A 21,076-nucleotide genomic window follows, 5' to 3' on the forward strand; every position below is an offset into this window, starting at 1 on the left:
ATGTAAACGCATATTCTGGCGCTGTTCACACGCGGACAGTCCGCCGGTTTGGGCGAACGAGCAAAATTCACTGCAAACCACAAGGCCATCTCTATTCTGCATGGCCAGCTTTAGACCACCAAAGAAGCAGGCAGAGAGACAAGGGGCACATACACTATATTACCAAAAATATTGGGACACCTGCCTTCACATGCACATGAACTTTAATGGCCTCCCAGTCTCAGTCTGTAGGGTTCAGTATTGAGTTGGCCCACCCTTTGCAGCTATAACAGCTTCAACTCTTCTGGGAAAGCTGTCCACAAAGGTTTAGGAGTGTGTCTATGGGAATGTTTGACCATTCTTCTAGAAGTGCATTTGTGAGGTCAGGCACTGATGTTGAACGAGAAGGCCTGGCTCGGAGTCTCCGCTCAAATTCATCCCAAAGATGTTCTATCGGGTTGAGGTCAGGATTCTGTGCAGGCCAGTCAAGTTCCTCCACCAAACTCGCTCATCCATGTCTTTATGGACCTTGCTTTGGCCAAGGAAGATGCTAACGGTGCATGATCTGCTCTGTCTTAGCCTCAATGGAGGGCAGGTGAGATATCAGGGGTCTTCAAGACCTTTGCTTTGACATTAAAGAAAACCTGTCACCAAGACATTATATCACATTGGGAACTTTGTGTCCCTTGAGAGATATAGAAATACACACACACACACACACACACACACACATACCTTTGAAAAAGCATTCATACCCTTTGAAATTGCCAATATTTTGTCATGTTACAGCCAAAAATGTAAATGTATTTTATTGGGATTTTATGTGATAGACCAACACAAAGTGGCACATAATTGTGAAGTGGAAGGAAAATTATAAATGGTTTTCAACATTTTTCACAAATAAATATGTGAAAAGTGTTGGGGGGCATTTGTATGGCGCCCCCCGGAGTCAATAGTTTGTAGAACCCCCTTTCACTGCAATTACAGCTGCAAGTCTTTTTGGGGATGTCTCTACCAGCTTTGCACATCTAGAGAGTGACATTTGCCCATTCTTCTTTGCAAAATAGCTCAAGCTCTTTCAGATTGGATGGAGAGCGTCTGAACAGCAATTTTCAAGTCTTGCCACATATTCTTAAGTGGATTTAGGTCTGGACTTTGACTGGGCCTTTCTAACACATGAATATGCTTTGATCTAAACCATTCCATTGTAGCTCTGGCTGTATGTTTAGGGTCGTTGTCCTGCTGGAAGGTGAACCCCAGTCTCAAGTCTTTTGCAGACTCTAAGCCCTTGTACACACGGTCGGACATTCTGACAACAAAATCCATCGGATTTTGTCCGAAACTGCTGTTGCATACACACGGTTGGACAAAGTTGTCAGAAAATCCGATCGTTCATAACGTGATGACGTTATTTAGTTACAACGGGACTACATTCAGGCTAGTAGCCAATAGCTTTGGTCTAGGAATTTGATCTGAGCATGCGTGGCACTTTGTCTCTGCAAACGATCAGACAAAGTCAGATCGGATCATGTTGTCGGAAAATCTTTAGATCCAGCTCTCAAACTTTGTTGGTCAGACATTCCGATGGAAAAAGTCATATGAAGCCCACACACGGTCGGATTATCCGACAGCACGGTCCGATCAGACATACTCCGTCGGAATGTCCGACCGTGTGTACAAGGGCTAACAGGTTTTCTTCTAAGATTGCCCTGTATTTGGCTCCATCCATCTTCCCATCAACTCTGACCAGCTTCCCTGTCCCTGCTGAAGAAAAGCATCCCCACAACATGATGCTGCCACCACCATGTTTCAGGGTGGGGATGGTGTGTTCAGGGTTATGTGCAGTGTTAGTTTTCCACCACACATAGCATTTTGCATTTAGGCCAAAAAGAACAATTTTGGTTTCATGTGACCAGAGCACCTTCTTCCACATGTTTTGCCATGACCCCCACATGCCTTCTCACAAACTGCAAAACAGGTTTTCTTTCAACAATGACTTTCTTCTTGCCACTCTTTCATAAAGGCCAGATTTGTGGAGTGCACGACTAATAGCAACTTTCACATGGGCTTTCTGATCAGGTCCACCTGTCAGTTTTTCAGGTAGACGTGATCGGAACCTCCATTCATTACTAGTGTGAAAGGACCCTTATAGTTGTCCTGTGGACAGATTCTCCCACCTGAGATGTGGATCTCTGCAGCTCCTCCAGGGTTACCATGGACCTCTTGGCTGCTTATCTGATGAATATGGATGGCCGAACGGTTCGCCCGGCGGTCGTTTCGCGGCGAATTTCGGCTGTTCGCGGTCCGCCCGATTGGCGGACTATTGCTGCTGTTCACCCGGCGGGCTTCCGTGTTTACTGTGTAAAAGAACTTTGACCTATGATGACACATCCATCATGGGGTAGGGACAGGCCGGAAGCTGTGTGTGGCAGTGAGGGACAGTCAATTTAATCAGTAGCTGTTACTATTAGGTCCACAAAGGTTCTTTTCAGGACTGGTATGGTAATAGGCTTGTACACGTATAATATTCTTTCTTCCAAATATAGAAAGAATATTATACTTGACTGCTGCCCTTCTGCTGCAGTAGTCCTTTATCAGTATAGGGACTGAGGTACAGTCTGCTAATCACAACCTACTAGTTGCACAAAGGTCCCTATAAGGACTGGTAAGGTATAGTGTACTACAGTACATAGGGTTGAGTGAGGTACAGTCTGCTATTCCTTAAGGACTGGTATAGGTCCACAATATATAGGGTTGAGGTGCACTACTGCTGACTGCTGCCCTATTCTGCAGCAGTCCTTTATCAGTATAGGGACTGAGGTACAGTCTGCTAATCACAACCTACTAGTTGCACAAAGGTCCTTATAAGGACTGGTAAGGTATAGTGTACTACAGTACATAGGGTTGAGTGAGGTACAGTCTGCTATTCCTTAAAGCGGTAGTAAACCCGCAATTTATTTTTTTATTTTTTTAAACCTGCAAAGCAAAAGGCATAATGAGTTAGTATGCACCGCATACTAGCTCATTATGAAATACTTACCTTAGAACGAGGCCCCGACATCTCGCCCGATCCAGGTGCACTACTGCTGACTGCTGCCCTATTCTGCAGCAGTCCTTTATCAGTATAGGGATCTGAGGTACAGTCTGCTAATCACAACCTACTAGTTGCACAAAGGTCCTTACAAGGACTGGTAAGGTATAGTGTACTACAGTACATAGGGTTGAGTGAGGTACAGTCTGCTATTCCTTAAGGACTGGTATAGGTCCACAATATATAGGGTTGAGGTGCACTACTGCTGACTGCTGCCCTATTCTGCAGCAGTCCTTTATCAGTATAGGGACTGAGGTACAGTCTGCTAATCACAACCTACTAGTTCCACAAAGGTCCTTATAAGGACTGGTAAGGTATAGTGTACTACAGTACATAGGGTTGAGTGAGGTACAGTCTGCTATTCCTTAAGGAGTGGTATAGGTCCACAATATATAGGGTTGAGGTGCACTACTGCTGACTGCTGCCCCATTCTGCCGCAGTCCTTTATCAGTATAGGGACTGAGAATTTTGTCACAGGGTCATTTAAAAAATGACAGGCAGAGGAAGAGGCAGGCCCTTCCGCAGGGGTAGTAGGGGTAGGGCAGGAGCAACAGGCTTGAGCCAAAGTGGGAAGTTGCAGAAGGTGCGTTTAATTACTTTAAAGGATGCACCAGACTTGGTTGAGTGGCTCACTCAGCCTCACTCTTCTGCACCCTCCTCATCCTCTCGATCTGCACCCTCTTCTTCACTCTCTGCTATGTGCACCCCCAAAGACACTACCACCACCACCACATACCTTCCGCTTGAGTCACAGGAATTATTTTCCGATCCATATCAAGACATTTCTGATGCGCAGCCACTCTTGGCATTGGATCAGGAAGAGGAGGTAGCAAGAACCGCCACTCAGCAGTCTGACGACAGTACCCAGATCAGCCCAAGGAGGAGGTTGGTCCCCGGTGTCGCTGCCTACTCCGAGATCTCTACTTATAGCGGTGGGGAAGGTGACGTTGATGATGACGTGTCTAGTGATGTCACATGGGTGCCAACAAGAGAGGAAGAGGAGGGGAGTTCAGAGGGAGATATGGACCAGCAGATAGGGAGGAGAAGCAGGAATAACTTACATTGCACAGGAGGGACAAAGCAGACTGCTAATGTATCAGGAGCGAGTCATCGACCATGTACGGTCACATCTGGCGATCCCAGGACGCCGGCACATGGCTCCGCAGTGTGAGCTTTTTTTAACGTGTCCGCTGCTGACAATAGCGTTGCCATCTGCAATCTTTGCAGTCAACGTATAAGTCGCGGTAAGCCCAACACTCACCTAGGGACGACTGCCTTAGGAAGGCACATGAGCAGCCATCACCGAGCCCAGTGGGAGCAACGAAACACACAAAGCCACACTCCAGGCTCTCACCGTCCAGCCTCGTCTTCTACTTCTCCTTCTCCTCTCTCCTCACAATTGTCCTCCACTCCACCTTCCATCACGCCAAGCTCAAGTTTTTCTGCAAAAAGGCAGGCTTCCGTGGGCCTAATGTTCGAGCGTAAAAAATGATGACGCCGGATAACCCTCTTGCCCAACGGTTGACGGCTGGCTTGTCAGAACTGATAGCCCGCCAACTACTGCCATATAAACTGGTGGACTCGGAGGCCTTTCGAAAATTTGTGGCCATTGGAACACCACAATGGAAGGTCCCAGGAAGGAAGTATTTCTCCAGAGAAGGGCATCCCAGAGCTATATGGCCATGTTCAAGTGAATGTATCTCTGGCACACAGTGTCGGTGCCAAGATACATCTGACCACAGACACGTGGTCTAGCAAACACGGGCAGGGAAGGTATATCACTTTTACTGCCCACTGGGTGAACCTTCTGACGGCCGTCAAGCATGTAACCTGTGGCACCCGTGTAGATTTGGTTATACCGCCACGGATTGCATGCAGGCCTGGCTTTTCTTCTCCTCCTCCTACTCCATCCTCCTCCCTCTCCTCCTTGGCTGACTCCTGGTGAGTCGTTGCCATGCTGTGCTGCATCTGTTGTGCCTGGAAGCCAAGAGCCGCACTGGCCCTGCACTCCTTTCAGCTTTGTGTTCACAGGCAGATCTGTGGCTAACACCCCTCAATTTGACAGTTGGTAAAGTGGTGTGTGACAACGGTGCTAATCTGCTTAGCGCATTGAAAAGGGGCAAAATTCTGCATGTGCCATGCATGGCACACATCTTAAACTTGGTCGTGCAGCGATTCGTTGTCAAATACCCTGGGGTTCAGGACATCTTGTGGCAGGCAAGGAAAATCTCGGCCCATTTCAGAAGATCTTACACGGCCATGGCTCGCCTTGCTGACATTCAGCGGCGACACAATCTGCCGGTCAGGCGTCTTATTTGCGATTGCCCGACGTGATGGAACTCAACCTTCTATATGCTTGATAGGCTGCTCCAGCAGAAACGTGCAGTTAATGTCTACCTGTATGAACTCTGCAGCAGAACAGGTTCTGGGGAGCTGGGTTTTTTTTCACCGCGCCAGTGGCTGCTCATGCGCGACGCATGCAGACTTCTGCGGCCATTTGAGGAGATCACCAAACTGAAGAGGAGTCTGAAGAGGAGTCAGAGGAGGATGGTGCCGGGGCGGATGAGGAGGAGCAAGAAGAGCATGCTTTAAACCTTTCTGGGATCCCTGTTGTTGTGCGTGGATGGGAAGAGGAGAATGAAGAGGACGATATTATCCTGGATGATGAGCAGGAGCCATGCCACCACACCACTTCCAGTTTAGTGCAAATGGGGGCCTTTATGCTCCAGTGTTTTAATAGGGACCCCCGTATAAAAAGCATAAGGGTCAAGGACCGACCAGAGCCACTAAAGACCTGAAGATGGGCGTGACCGGATGGAGAAGGAGGAAGGTGTGCATGAGTGAGTGAGCGTCTCGCCTCGCTCTCCCCTCCATGCTGGTAGCGTACAGCAACGAGCGGCGTCTCTCCTCGCCGACCCGCCGACCCTCTCTGCCGCTGACAGGTCGGATGATGGATGTGGAGAGCGGCGCCCAGCTGATCGGGTGAACAGGCATCCCCCCCCCGGCTTACCCCCACGGCATACAGCAGGGAAGGCGCTCCGCAGGAGTTTCGATGGAGGTGGGCAGGATCCCTCTCTGATTGCCACGGAAACTGTAGAGTGAGTTCTGGAGAAAGAGTTTAATGAGGGGAGGAGGAGACTACATTCTCGGCTACGTGCAGCAGGGGAATGACACAAAGGGAGACTCTACTCAAACGCAAGGAACTGGTGAGAGTAAATACTGCCATGCAAGATAGTGAGCCTGAACTGCTATGTGATCTCTGATTGAGATATTGTTTACAGGAAAAGGAAGATGGATCACTTTTACTAATCATTACTGTGTGTAAATCTTCCTGCTTGTTGTTTTTTCACTGCTTTGACCCTGAATGAACTTTCTGCTGATGAGAAGATTGTGAACTGTAAAAAAAATTTTTTTTTTGGTAAAGACTCTTTACTTGCACTGAAGTGCCTGTTTACACATTTAAATGTAGAGATTGGAATAGGAGATACCGAGGTTTTGGCATAGCTCAGAGTTTGCCGTATATAGTGTAAAACTGTGTAGTATGTGCCTTTCCACCCTGTGGTTCTCCTTTTCTCCCACCCCTTGATGAGAGAACCTGCCATCAATTTTTTTTTTTCTGTGTAAAGCTCCTCTGCATGAAGATGTCTTTAATGCTTCAACACGCAAATCTAAGTTCGTTTTGCTTATAAGAGTGCTTATAAGAGTATCGGAAAATAGAAACTCTCTCTTTAAAGGGACCTTAACCTGTTTTGAAGTGGTAACCTATGCAGGTCATTTAGCTGGAGCTGGAACTGTTTTGATCCTTTTGGGAACTTTAGAAGTACAATTTGGTGCCGTGTGTGTTCCCCTATTCCTAGGATCCCCTCCTTTTTCTTTTTTTCCTCGCCTAGGGTGAGAGAGAAATCAGACAAGCATATATTTTCTGGGGATAATATTTTGGAATAAAATAAAGTCACCATGCCATCACACCGAGCGTCTAAAGCCAGTCAAGCTGCTGCAGCTGCAAAATTAGAAAAGTACGCCCATAATCCGGGTCAGGGGCCTAGTCAGACTTCCCCAAAGGGCCCGCAACAAGGACAGCAACCCCAAGCCAATAGGTTATCAGGTATCAAAGGCATTAGGAAAAGCCAAGGGCCAAGCCAGTCTCAAACGGCTTTGGAGGAAAAGGAGGGAAGAGCTGACTCTGAGGGTCAAGCCAAGGATGCGAGCTTAGAGGGGGTAACTGGCTCATTGGAGGAGGGTCTGCAGGGAGGACTTGAACCAGAACCGGAGCCAACACTAAGGGAGGTGTTGATGGCAGTCAACCTTTGTAGAGAATCCCTGGGAGGAATGAGCATTCAACTCATCTCTATTCAGGAGGAACTATCGCATACTAGACAGGATATCCAAAGGATTCAGGTTAGGACTACAGCCCTTGAGGAGCGGTTGGGCCGGGTTGAAGATTATCTGGCCCCCATGATAAGAGAATTCAGGTTAATGCAAGAACAGCTAACAAAACAGGATAATAAATTAGATGAAATGGAGAATAGGATGAGGAGGAAGAACATTCAGATAGTAGGTCTGCCAGAAAACTGCGAAGGTTCAGATCCTATAGCCTTCCTGGAGAAATGGTTCAGGGATATGTTTGGTCAGGACTCTTTTTCTTCATTGTTTTCTATTGAAAGGGCACATAGAGTCCCTTCAAGACCTCCACAGATGGGTGCCCCTCCAAGACCTTTTCTGGCTAAGTTATTGTTTTTTAAGGACAAAGAGACTATTACCCGTAAAGCTAGGGAGAGGGGTAAGATCGTATATAATGGTTCGCGTGTGTCGATCTTCCCGGATTACTCCCCAGACCTTCAAAGAAGGAGAGCTAAATTTGGGGAAGTTAAAAGGAAGCTCCGCCAAATGGACATGGCCTATGCGCTACTATATCCAGCAAGATTACGGATAAATGCCCCTGAAGGGACCATAATTTTTGACAATCCTGGAGGTGTGGAGGAGTGGTTGGAGTCCCACCCCCGGAGACCTTAGTAGTGATGGACTTTTTGGCCCCCCCCCTTTTTTTTTTTTCTCTCTCTCCCCTCCCCCACCTATGTTTTGGGGGAGGGGGAGGAGGAATGTGGGCCCAATTGTAATCCCTTTTTCTCTGTGATGGTTGTTTTGTTCGGGGAAGGGGGAGGGAGAGCTGAGGGAGGGGGGGGTCACGCATGTTTCCCCTCTGGTTGGAGGGGGCGGCGGGGTCCTCACCTCCTTTATCAGTTGTATGGGGTAATACTCTTGTTTGGAGATTTTTGGGAGGAGGGGAGGGGTGGGGTGGGGGGTTGGGTGGGTAATAAGGTTTAAATAAAAAATAAAAAAATGTGGAGTGATTCACAGGCAAAGTGTGTATGGGAAGGTCACAGAAGAAGGCCCCAGGTGATGCCTAAAGAGGCAATGGGAGAAGACTGTGAGAAAGGTGAATGGTATGGGTGGAGAGAAAGAAGTTTATGGTGTGTAAAGTTTGATTGGCAGGTGGGAGAAGTGTGGAAGAGGATTGTTTTTGCGAGTAGAGCACCATTCAGAGCACAATTATTTATGATAAAACAAAGGGCAAAAATTTATTACACAAGAGAGAATAATAAAGGAGGGTCACGAGGACACGCACCTATAAGAAAACAATGGTTGAAAGTTTATTATATTAAAGGGTATAACAAAGAGGAGTCATATACACTAGTCTTTAGGTATTGTCACTGTAATTTGTAATGAGTGAACGCACTGTATTAGAGGGGAGAGGTCTTATTTTATACTCTTGGAATGTTAGAGGGATGGGGGATCTGAAGAAGAGGATGGCAGTTAAGCTATCAGCTATGTCTCATGGAGCAATGCTTCTTTTTCTCCAGGAGACACATTTTACAAAAGCCGCCACTACACAGTTGGGGTGGGGGGAATACCATATCCAATACCATTCGTGTCATACCTCCTTTTCTAGGGGGGTTAGTATTTTTATAAAAAGGGGGGTTTCATTTAACTGCCTCCAGGTGAAGATAGATGAACAAGGAAGGTATATCTTCCTATATGGTATTCTAGAGGGAAAGACTTTGATTTTGGCCAATGTTTATATACCACCACCATCCACTATGGATATCTTATACGACATGGTTGAATTTGTGCTGGACAAACCGGAAGTCCCACTGATATTAATGGGAGACTTTAACATGGTCATGGATAAAATACTGGATAGATTTCCTAATGGGAGGGCTCAGCAAGGGGGTATAAGTGAGAGTCGCTTGTTGCAGTTCCTGGGAGAAATGGGTCTGAAGGACCTCTGGAGACTCCAGAATCCAAAATCCCGAACCTTCTCGTGTCTCTCCACCACATATTCAACCCTGTCAAGGATAGATATGATTATGGGGAATGACGAGGCGGTAGCACTAATAAATAAAATAAGCTATATGCCAAGAAGCCTATCGGACCACTCAGCAATAAAGAGCTTCCTGGATATAGGAGAGAGAAGCCAGCGAAAAGGGTGGAGATTCAGCCCCACTTGGTTGGAGCTTATGAGGGAACCAAAGGTTGTATCGAGCTCTCTTAAAGAATTTATTAATCTGAACACAGGTTCAGCTCCAACAGGGTTGGTATGGGATGCATTGAAAGCCTACCTCCGAGGGCTTTTAATACAACAGATGTCTAAAATCAAAAAACAGTTCAGGGAAAGGGAAGAGAATGCCTCAAGGAGTGTGGTAAATTTAGAAATCCAGTATATTAAAAACCCAACATTAGATAACCAGGGAAAATGGATGAAAGCGCAGCAGGAATATCGTCATATAATGCTGGAGAAGGCCGAAAATAAAGCTTTATTTCAGAAACAACTAGCATTCGGGGAAGGGGAAAAGGTAGGGCGGATGCTAGCATACCTGGCGAAAACAAATTCCGCTCCGTCTATGGTACCAAGGATTAGTATGGCAGATGGCAGGATATCTACTAACAAATCAGATATTGTAGAGAGATTTAGAGTGTACTATGAGGACCTATATCAATCTAACCAGGCCGAGATGAGGGAGGAAATGGATATATTCTTCAACCCCCTATTCCACATCTTTCGAAAGAAGATGGGGATATGCTAGACGGTCCTATAACGATCGAAGAGATTCGGCGTATAGTACAAGAAATGGCAGGTCAGAAAGCCCCAGGCCCAGATGGCCTCCCGGTGGAGGTCTATCGTCACTTTGGTGAGGTATTAATTCCTGAGCTTCTGAAAGTCCTTAATTGGGCGTTAGAAGCAGGGGAACTTCCTCCCTCAATGAGAGAATCAAATATAATAGTGCTGCCAAAGGAAAACAAGGACCCTCTTGTCCCCTCATCATATAGACCTATCTCTCTGCTGAATCTGGATGTAAAGATCCTAGCTAAGGTCCTGGCAAATAGATTGAACGTAGTGATAGGGAAAATTATTCATCCCGATCAATCAGGATTTATTCCTGGGAGATCCACAAGTACAAATATAAGACGGGTATTTTTGAACCTCCAGATACCAGTGGATGGAGATGGCCAGAGAACTGTTTTATCCTTGGACGCTGCTAAAGCTTTTGATTCTCTAGAGTGGAGCTATCTGTGGAGAGTCCTGAGAGAATTTAAGGTGGGCCCGGTATTCATAAAATGGGTTAAAATGTTATATACATGTCCGGAAGCAAGGATTAGAGTTAACAACGAAAGCTCGGTTGGGATCCGACTGAAGAGAGGTACGAGGCAGGGGTGTCCCCTGTCTCCCCTCTTGTTCGCTATGGCGATCAAGCCTTTGGCTATATCCTTGAGATCAAATATGAGAATAAAAGGTTTTAGGAGAGGGGAGGAAGAAGAAAAAGTAGTATTATTCGCAGATGATCTCCTTTTGCTTCTTGGAGATGTTCAGCATTCAATAGGGGAAGTGATGTATAGAATTACTAATTTTGGACATCTTGCGGGCTTAAAAATAAACTGGGACAAATCTTGTATATTGCCCATAGACCCATTAGATAGCCCCCTACCTTGTGAGGCTGCACATATCCAGATAGTGAGTAAGATGAAATATCTGGGTATCTGCATCTCTAAAGACCCTAAGCAATATGTGATAAATAACTTGGTTCCACTGTTATTCAAATTTAAACATAAAATTAAGATATGGAAGAAATTACCACTTTCAGTAGCGGGTCGATGCAACCTTATTAAAATGATTCTTTTGCCGCAACTTCTCTATGTATTACATAATTCCCCAGTATGGATATATAAGGACTGGTTCCATAAGATAGATTCCATATTTAGAGAACTGATGTGGAAGGGGGACGAGCACGCATTGGGTTAAAGACTCTGCAACTTCCAAGTAATGGAGGGGGAGTTGCACTCCCACACCCGTTTAATTACTTCATGGCAGCTCAGCTACAACACCTGTCAGGAGAGGAAGTGGGGGGAGAGGGGTGGAAAAAGGGTTCTCCTCTCACACAATTCCTCGGAAGGTCACTAGTAGTAGCATTAGAGGCAGGGGCATTCATACGGGAGGTCCCTACCCTAGGATTAATGATCAAGGTGTGGGAGACAACCAAAAAAATATTGGGTTATGAGGGACTTACAGAATATCCCCCCTTATGGGCAAATAATAAGTTGGAAGAGGTTTTAAAAATAGGACAAGTAAGGGAATGGGAAAAAGGGGTATACACTTTGTTCATCAGATCTATCGAGATGGTAGAATGAAACAATTCCAAGAGTTAAGGAATCAGTTCCTAATTCCGAAAAAATCTTTTTTTAGATACTTGCAGATCAGGCATGCTTTGGATAAACAGTTCCAGGGGACAGTAATGGTATGGAGTCAGATACCCGTAATAGAGGACATATTACAAGCAAAATCAGGGAAAGGTTTAATATCTAAAGTGTATGTGGAGTTGTGTAAGAAATCTCAGGAAAAAAAACAGGGTCAAAAAAACAGGAAAAAATGGGAGTCCGATGTGGGTGACATCTCGGAGGATCAATGGGAGAGGATCCTCGAGGTGGCGCCATGGGTGTCCATTTCCTCATCTCAAAAGTTCTCACATTTACTTTTATTGTATAGAGCATACTACACCCCCAAGAGGTTGGCCCAATTTGGTAGAAGGAGTGATGCAGCGTGTCCGAGATGTGGAAGGACAGAAGGAGATATGATCCACATGTTTTGGAGATGTCCCAAGCTACATCGGTATTGGAGGGAGGTTGTGATGATAGTTAGCAGGGTTTTTGAGATGGTAGTGGAAATGGAACCAATGGGATGTGTATTGGGATGGATTAAGGGGAGTAGTGACCCTAAGGATAGCAATTTAGCCAAAGTAAGGTGTCTCTTTCAGGCTAGAAAACTCATAGCCCAGAAATGGCAATCTGCCACACCCCCCACGAGTGGAGAGTGGGTGCAAAATATGAATAGGGTTATCCTTAAAGAGAGAGTAGCGTATATGAGACAAGGGGGTATTAAAAAGTTTGATAAGATATGGAGGGAATGGTGTGCAAAAATGATGAATGAAGGTACCTCTTAGTAAGAAGGAAGTATGATGAATGGGAGTGTATGAGTGGGGTAGGTGATGAATGTAGGAAGGGAAGGATGGGAGAGGGATATGTAAACAGGTATTGTGTTAATACTGTTTTTTTATTGGAAGGTTGTATGAGTTGTATTGAAAGGAAAAAGAAATTAATAAAGATATAAAGTTAAAAAAAAAAAAAGGGTCAAGGACCAGTACTGGGTGGCAACGTACTTAGACCCCCGGTACAAACACAAAATGGCGGGAAATGTTACTGCCGTCACAGAGGGCTGTCAGAATGGAGCACTTCCAGGCCGAGAAATGCTGCATTCTGCTTTTGTGTGTGCTGGCAGAGGAGCAATTCCCACTCCCAGAGAAGGAGTTGCGGGTACCAATCCAACAGCGCCTGCAAGAAGAGGCCGGTTTGAAGATGTGTTGGTGACTTCTGATATGAGGTCATTCTTTCAGCCGACCCATCGACAGGTGCCATCCGGATCCAGCATCAGGGAACGCCTAGAGCGTCAGGTGTCCGACCAGATCGGGTTAACGGCCGATGTGGATGCTCTGAGGAGTGATGAACCCCTGGACTACTGGGTGGGCAGGTTTGACCTCTGGCCAGAGCTTGCCCAATTTGCAATCGAACTGTTGGCTTGCCCCTCGTCCAGTGTCCTGTCCGAAAGGACGTTCAGCGCAGCAGGGGGGATCGTGACCGATAAGCGTACTCGCCTAGCTCACGACAGTGTTAACTACCTCACATTTCTAAAAATGAATGAGGCATGGATCTCGGAGGAATTCAACACATGTGACCAGTAGACCATGTATATGTCTATAAACGATTTTTTTAATCGAGCACACAGACCTTCTTTCTTCATTTGGCTCACTTCCTTGTCCAAAAAAAATCACACCGTACTATATGCACGTACCCTCCTGTTTGAAGAGGTTGAGTGGTGTCATATTTCTACTGCGGCTGCTTATTATGAGGCGCTCCCACCATCCCTGTGCTATGCTGACATCCTCCTGGGGCTGCTTATTATGAGGGGCTCCCACCATCCCTGTGCTGTGCTGACTTCCTCCTGGGGCTGTACCTCTGCTGTGCATATTATGAGGGGCTCCCACCATCCCTGTGCTATGCTCATTATGAGGGGCTCCCACCGATCGTGTGAGCAGAAGAGGGAGAAGCTGCAGCGTGAGGCTGCTTCAGATTCTTTTCGTATAGTGCCAGTGCCCCAGTGCCAGATTAGTGCCCCAATCCATGCCATATTCTGTACCCAGCAGTGCCATATCAGTGCTAAGCAGTTCCATATGAGTGCCCAATCTGTGCCATATCAGTGCCGCAATCCGTGCCCATATTCTGTACCCAGCAGTGCCATATCAGTGCTAAGCAGTTCCATATGAGTGTCCCAATCTGTGCCATATCAGTGCCCAGTGGCGCCATATCAGCACCATATAAGTGCCCAACAGTGCTCCAATTCGTGCCATATCAGTGCCCAGCAGTACCATATCAGTGCCCAATCCATGCAATATCAATGCCCAGCAGTGCCCCAATCAGTGCCCAACAGTGCCATCAGTGCCTAGCAGTCCCCAAGCCATGCCATATCAGTGCCCAGCGGTGACATAAGTACCCAGCAGTGCCAAAATTTGTGCCATATCAGTGCCCCAATCCATGCCATATCAGTGCCCGGCAGTACCATATCAGTTTGCCCTCCTCCAGTGCCTGTCCAAACTGAGAGTGTAATTTCTGTGCCATTTCTTCGGCATAGTTTTTTTACCATTCAGTGGGCAGACGTCAATCCTGGGGTTTTGTTCGGGGGGGGGGGGGGGTTGGGGAATGACTAAATAGCTTTGGCGATTTCTTCAATTGTCAGGGTGAAGAATATTACTATTGTCTAATATTCTGTATCTCAGAGGCGTTTCCGAATCAATAGCATTGATAGTCAAACTGACTTAAAGAAAGTGTGTGTTTATTTGTCACACAGTTGGCATCATAAATACAATGTAAAAAGTATAATAGTTCAGTTCAGTGTAGGTAAAAATATATGAAATTGAATAGTTGTCAAGCTGTAATGAGCTTATGGAAGCATGTGTGCTTTAATGGCTGCTGTCTTGCTGTCTTGAGTGTCCTTCAAGAAGAAGCAGGAAAATGACGTTCTTAGACTTCTGGCAGAATTCAGCTGTCCCAAGTCATCAGCCTCTGTGTGAATATGTCAGTATCATGTGTGGGTGTCTGAGTGTGAGTGTCCGTGTGAGTGTCTGTCAATGAGTGCCCTCCTTCAAATTTCGAAACATTCTCAGCTTTTATGCTACATGTGAAAGTCATAACCTCACAAATTTAGTACCTTGTATGGCACACATTCATATCTGCTAACTTCTGCAATGTAAGTAGATACTCAGAGAGTCATATGGAGCTTGATTGACAAGCTCACATGTAACACTCCATACGTGACATAATGTGCTGTTCATAATGTCATAACCATACATTTACATAATATGAACACATATTAGCAACTTTACATTAAGTAACTATATACTAATATGTATTAACATGACTGAGACTACTCTAAACTTATTTTAACAAGATATAATCCCCAATGTATCATTGCTTTAGCTACGTAGACACATGTCTATTTTTGTCTTCTCATAACATTCTGTACCAAGATACCATATACGTCATACTCAAACTGGTTACATCAGAAACTTATTACTAACTCAGCTTCAGATGAGAACATGTTTCACTGAACACTTGATCAAGGTCATTCACACATACTATTTATTATTATGATTAATCATAAAACCAAATATGTTTTGCAAGCTTGCCATAAATATATTATAACACCTATAAGTGCCGAATTATGAATTTGGAATAATATTTTAACACAGCGGTTCATCTAGATGTTTCCCGCTCGGCTGGAGGGGACGGGGATGAATAAAGTTCTTCATAAAAGGACTTGAATGTTTGATTAATGGTCAGGGGGTCAGATGTTATAGAACCGTCAGGTAACTGAATTGTGGTATGGTCCTGTCAACGTATAGTACATTTTTCAGTTAGAAAAAAATAAATTAAAAAATTATTTAAAGCGGTTCTCCACCCTAAAGTGGAAAACCAGCCCCCGCACAACCCAAAGCCCTCATAGAGGAGTGCGTAAGGGTATCAGATGGGGGTTCAGGGTAGTTCTTAACACCATCTGCCCCTGTATTCACCTAAAACCCAGACAGAGACACCGAGAAGGTATGCAGGATTTCATTCAATTATAATGTAGGAAACTGGAGGGAATTCTATACTGGATACATTTTTATTATTCAAATATAATCTCAGCTCACTCCTTCAGATGGCAGTTGAGTGATCTTCTCAGATGGCAGTTGGCCAGCAGGAGACATGAATCATTTGTGTTAGGAATGCCCACATCTCATTGGTTTCCCAATATGAAGGAGAACACACAACAGACCCATCACAATTTTGAATTATAAAGCAAAGTATAATTTTATATATATATATATATATATATATATATATACACACACATATATATATATATATATATATATATAAAAAAGTAAAAAAGTAGTAGGTGAGATGCACACACGGTCAGTGAAACAGGTGTGCCAGCAATCGAGTCTGTCCCAAAGACTCAATATAAAAAGCAGAAAAGGGATTGCTGCACAAACAAAAGTAAATTTATTGATAAAATTTACAACACATCAGGTATAATTCAGGTATTCAGGTGACGTTTCGGGGCTAAGCATGATATCACCCTTCCTCATGATTACATACATGCAATAAAAATTGTAACCAACTTCACATAAAAAGGCTTATAGCTCACATCTATCATTAATCAGTTAATTACATTCAGCTGGAATCAATCTCCACAAACCACCCTTTGTATCTCTCATATATAATTTTTATATCTATGGGTATATCTGAACAATATCAAATATCAAATATCAAAATCTGTATTTAACCCTTTAGGATATAAAGAGTCTAAGCGATTTATCCAGTAAACTTCTCTTTTTCTCAATTCCAATTCTCTATTCCCCCCACGTCTATTAGTTGGAATACCATCGATTACCATATATCTTAATTGAGAAACCGAGTGGTTCATTTCTAAAAAATGTCTAGAGAGAGATAATTTATCATTTTTATCCCTAACAGAATATTTATGTCTAGCTATGCTGTCTTTGACTTTTTGTGTGGTGTCACCTACATAGATCAAACCACACAGACATTTGATGATGTATATGACATATGTAGATTGACATGTGAAATGATATTTTATAGGGATATTGTAACCTTGAGTCGGATGATTAACCACTTGCTTACTGGGCACTTAAACCCCCCTCATGCCCAGACCAATTTTCAGCTTTCAGCGCTGATGCACTTTGAATGACAATTGCGTGGGCATACAACACTGTACCCAAATGAAATTTTTTCATTTTTTTCCCACAAATAGAGCTTTCTTTTGGTGGTATTTAATTACAGCTGGGAGTTTTTATTTTTTGCTAAACAAACAAAAAAAGATGCAAAATAAAAAAAAATTTAAAATCATGTTTAATAGTTTGTTATAAAATTTGCAAACAGGTAATTTTTCTCCTTCATTGAAGTGCGCTGATGAGGCGGCACTGATAGGCTGCACTGGTGGGCACTGATAGGCATAGTTAAGGTGGCACCGATAGGCATAGTTAAGGTGGCACCGATAGGCACAGATAAGGTAGTACTGATGGGCACAGATAAGGCGGCACTGATGGGCACAGATAAGATGGCACGGATGGGTGGCACGAATGGGTGGGACTGATGGGCACTGATAGGTACCACTGATAGATGGGACTGATGGGCACTGATAGGTGGCACTGATAGGTGGCTCTGATAGGTGGCACTGCTGGGCACTGATGGGCGGCACTGATGGGCACTAATGGGCACTGGTAGATGACACTGATGGGCATGGATATGTGGCACTGGGGTGCAGCACCGTTGTTGAGGCAGATTGTGGGCATTGATGGGTGGCACTGCGGGCACTGATGGGTGGCACTGTGGGCACTGCTGGATGGCACTGTGGGCACTGCTTGGTGGCACTGATGGGGGGCACTTATTTATTGATGGGTGGCACTGGCAGGGGGCAGGTTGGCACTAGCAGGGCTGGCCGCCGGTGATCGGCTTTTTATTTTTCTCTCCTCACGCTGACAGCGCGAGGAGGAATAATAGCCGATTACCGGCTCCATTGTATCACATGATCAGCTGTCATTGGCTGACGGCTGATCAGGTGGTAAGGGGTCGGGATCGACGTCAATAGACGTAGTCCCGGCAAAGGAGGTCCGCGCTGTAGCCGTCATTTGGCTATAGCGCAGATCTCAACTGGTTAAAGGACTTCCCCTTAATCATGCTAGAACATTGAATGCATGACAAACAAGGAAATGAACCATAATTAGGAGGTCCAAAAAAGTAACACGTGAAGTGGGTGCCCTATACTGGTCAGATCTTACCAATTGATTGTATATGGTCCTACTCTTACGGTATGAAAGTAAAGGGGAGAAACGAAACTCAGGGACAGAAGGATAATTTTTGCTTAATATGGACCAGTGTTTTTTAATAATATTATTTACTTTATTAGAGAAAGGATGAAACTGAGAGATGAAGGGGAGCCTAGGACAGGAATTTTTTTCTTTTTTTGTTTCTAAATTAGTACGTTCAAAATGTACTGTATTACCAGGATAACCCCGCTGTGTAGTCTCGCCTCCATCTCACTCAGTCTGTCCTCCTTAAAGCTAGATTTATCAGTGATCCTAGCAACTCTTTTAACTGACTTCTTGGAATGGATTTAAATACACCTGGAGGGTGAAAACTAGAATAGTGTAGTAGTTGATTGCAGTCTGTGGGCTTGCGATAAATATCGCTAACAATCCTCCCTTCCTGAACAGATAATAAAGTGTCCAGAAAAAGAACATTTTCATTTGCAACCGACATGTTAAATTTCAGACCAGGAACCAAACAGTTACGATATTCATTAAATAACCATAGCGATTCACTGTCGCCCACCCATATGCCAAAGGCCTCATCAATAAATCTAAAGTATGCAGACAATTATCTTCAAACAGTTTACAATGATAAACAAATGCATTTTCCAGCATAGCATATCCATGAATGCATTGGCATATGGGGGGGGGGGGGGGGGGCGACATTAGAACCCATCTTCCAATACTGTTGGATTGAATTCATATAATACTTCTGGTATTTGTTCATGGGTGAGGTAGCCACTTAGCCTCAGAGAGAGAGAGGGGGGAGAGAGGGGAGAGAGAGAGGGGGGGAGAGGAGAGAGAGAAGAGAGAGAGGGGAGTGGAAAGAGAGAGAGAGAGAGAGGAGAGGGGGAGAGATAGAGAGAGAGAGAGAGAGAGAGGAGGGGGGAGAGAGAGAGGAGAGGGGGGAGGAGAGAGAGAGGGGAGAGGTGGGAGAGGAGAGAGATAGAGGATAGAAAGGAGAGAGAGAGGGGGAGAGGAGGGAGAGGAAAGAGAAAGAGGAGGGAGAGGAGAGGGGAGGAGAGAGAGGGAGGGGGGAGGAGGAGAGGGAGGGAGAGGGAGGGAGAGAGAGAGAGAGAGAGAGGAGCGGGGAGAGGAGAGAGAGAGAGAGGAGAGGGGGAGAGGAGAGAGAGAGAGGAGAGGGGGAGAGGAGAGAGAGAGGAGAGGGGGAGGAGATATAGAGGAGAGGAGGGAGAGGAAAGAGAGAGAGGAGAGAGGGGAGAGAAGAGAGAGAAGAGGGGGAGAGGAGAGAGAGAGGAGAGGGGGAGAGGAGAGAGGGGGGGAGGGGAGAGAGAGAGAGAGAGAGGGGGGAGAGAGACAGAGAGAGGGGGGAGATAGAGAGGGGGGATGAAATAAATTGATAATAATGTAAATATTTCAAAGTCTTAAGTATATATGTTGAGATCGATCAATTTTGTGAGACGAATTTCCTTAATTAGATCTGAGTCAGCGTAATTCAAAAATGTGTATTTATTTGTACACATTTAAAATAGAAAAGGATACTTACAAAAATAGTACAATAATAATCATGTCTCATTTAAAATGGCGGAATAACCCTTTGTTATGCTGGAAGGCTGTGTGCAAGACATGTGTCTTTCTTCTAGCTTGCTAGGTCTTCAAAAGCACATCTGCCTCCTTGTGTGAGCAGGATACAACAGGAAGTCTCCCCATCTAACTTTTGTTTATATAAAACAGACTTCTAATTTCGCGCCAAAAGAAAGACCCTCCTTCACAAGGGTATGGGCTAAGGAGTGGTTGTTATAATCAATCTAACATATGTTAACACTTAAAACACAGCTCCACAGTCTAAAATGACCGGATGTAAGGGGGGAGGGAGAATATAGAATTTCAGCTCACATAGTTCTACAGACTTCTTAATTACAAACATGATATGGCATAAAATGGGGGAAGGAGGATATAAGTCTCTATGCAAACTTTCATTTACACTTAAGAAAAGCTTATATAAAATATACAATATTCCTCAAATCCTGACAGGTTTTAAATGTTTACTTCTTCAATTATCGCAAGTCATAACATAGAATTTATTGTCTCAAAGTTTCTTTCATACAATATGGAAAACTTATATTCTGAATAAAGTATAATAAAGCAATCAAAATTTAGATATTAAGAATATAACAGGGGAGGGGAGAGAGAGAGGGGAAAGGAAGGGACAGAGAGAGAGGAGAGTGGGGAGAAGAGAGAGAGAGAGGGGGAGGAGAGAGAGAGGAGAGGGGGAGAGGAGAGAGAGAGGAGGGGGAGAGGAGAGGGGGAAAGGAGAGCGAGAGAGAAAGAGGAGAGGGAAAAGGTGAAAGAGAGAAGGGGGAGAGAGAGGGGGAGAGAGAGGAGAGGAGAGAGGAGGGAGAGGGGAGAGGAGGGAGAGGAGGGAGGAGGGAGAGGGAGGGGGAGATGAGAGGAGAGAGAAAGAGAGAGAAGGACAGAGAGGAGGGAGAGGAGAGGGGAGATGAGAGGAGAGAGAAAGGAGAGGAGAGAGAAGGACAGAGAAAGAGAGGAGAGGAGGGAGAGGGGGGAGAGAGGGGCAAGGAGAGAGAGAGGAGAGGAGGGAGGGAGAGAGAGAGGGAGAGGGGAGAGGGAGAGAGAGAGGAGAGGGGAGAGGAGGAGAGGGGGAAGGGAAGAGGAGAGAGGGAGAGAGGGGAGAGGAGAGAGAGCGGAGAGGGGGGAGAGGGAAGAGAGAGGGAGGGGGAGAGAGAGAGAGAGGAGAGGGGAAAGAGGAGCGAGAGGAGAGGGGAGGGGAGAGAGGGGAGAGGGGGAGAGGAGAGGGGGAGAGGAGAGAGAGAGGGAGAGAGAGAGAGAAGGAGGAGGGAGAGGAGAGTGAGGAGAGAGAGAGAGGAGAGAGAGAGGAGAGGGGAAAAGAGGGAGAGAGAGATGGGTGGGGGAGAGGAAGGAGAGAGAGAGGGAAGAGGGAGAGAGAGGAGGGGAGAGGAGAAGGTGTGGAGTGGGGGAGAGGAGAGAGGTGGAGGAGAGAGTAGAGAGGGGGGAGGAGTGAGGGGTGAGGGGTAGAGAGAAAGTG

General features: G+C 45.4%; 1 protein-coding gene across 1 annotated transcript in view; it reads left to right on the top strand.

The window, feature by feature from the left end:
• The first annotated feature begins 5,754 nt into the window (after positions 1–5,754).
• The window catches only part of LOC143945906 (uncharacterized), a 33,675-nt gene continuing 18,353 nt past the window's right edge, over positions 5,755–21,076 (top strand). Inside the window, exon 1 of the mRNA XM_077465156.1 lies at positions 5,755–6,276. Within this exon, the coding sequence (XP_077321282.1) occupies positions 6,192–6,276 (85 nt within the window). The 5' untranslated portion in view covers positions 5,755–6,191. The remainder of the gene's footprint in view (positions 6,277–21,076) is intronic.

Source organism: Lithobates pipiens, unplaced genomic scaffold (assembly GCF_037356315.1).
Source record: "Lithobates pipiens isolate NorthernLeopardFrog02 unplaced genomic scaffold, aLitPip1_a1.2 Scaffold_1, whole genome shotgun sequence".
NCBI classification, from domain to species: Eukaryota; Metazoa; Chordata; class Amphibia; order Anura; family Ranidae; genus Lithobates; species Lithobates pipiens.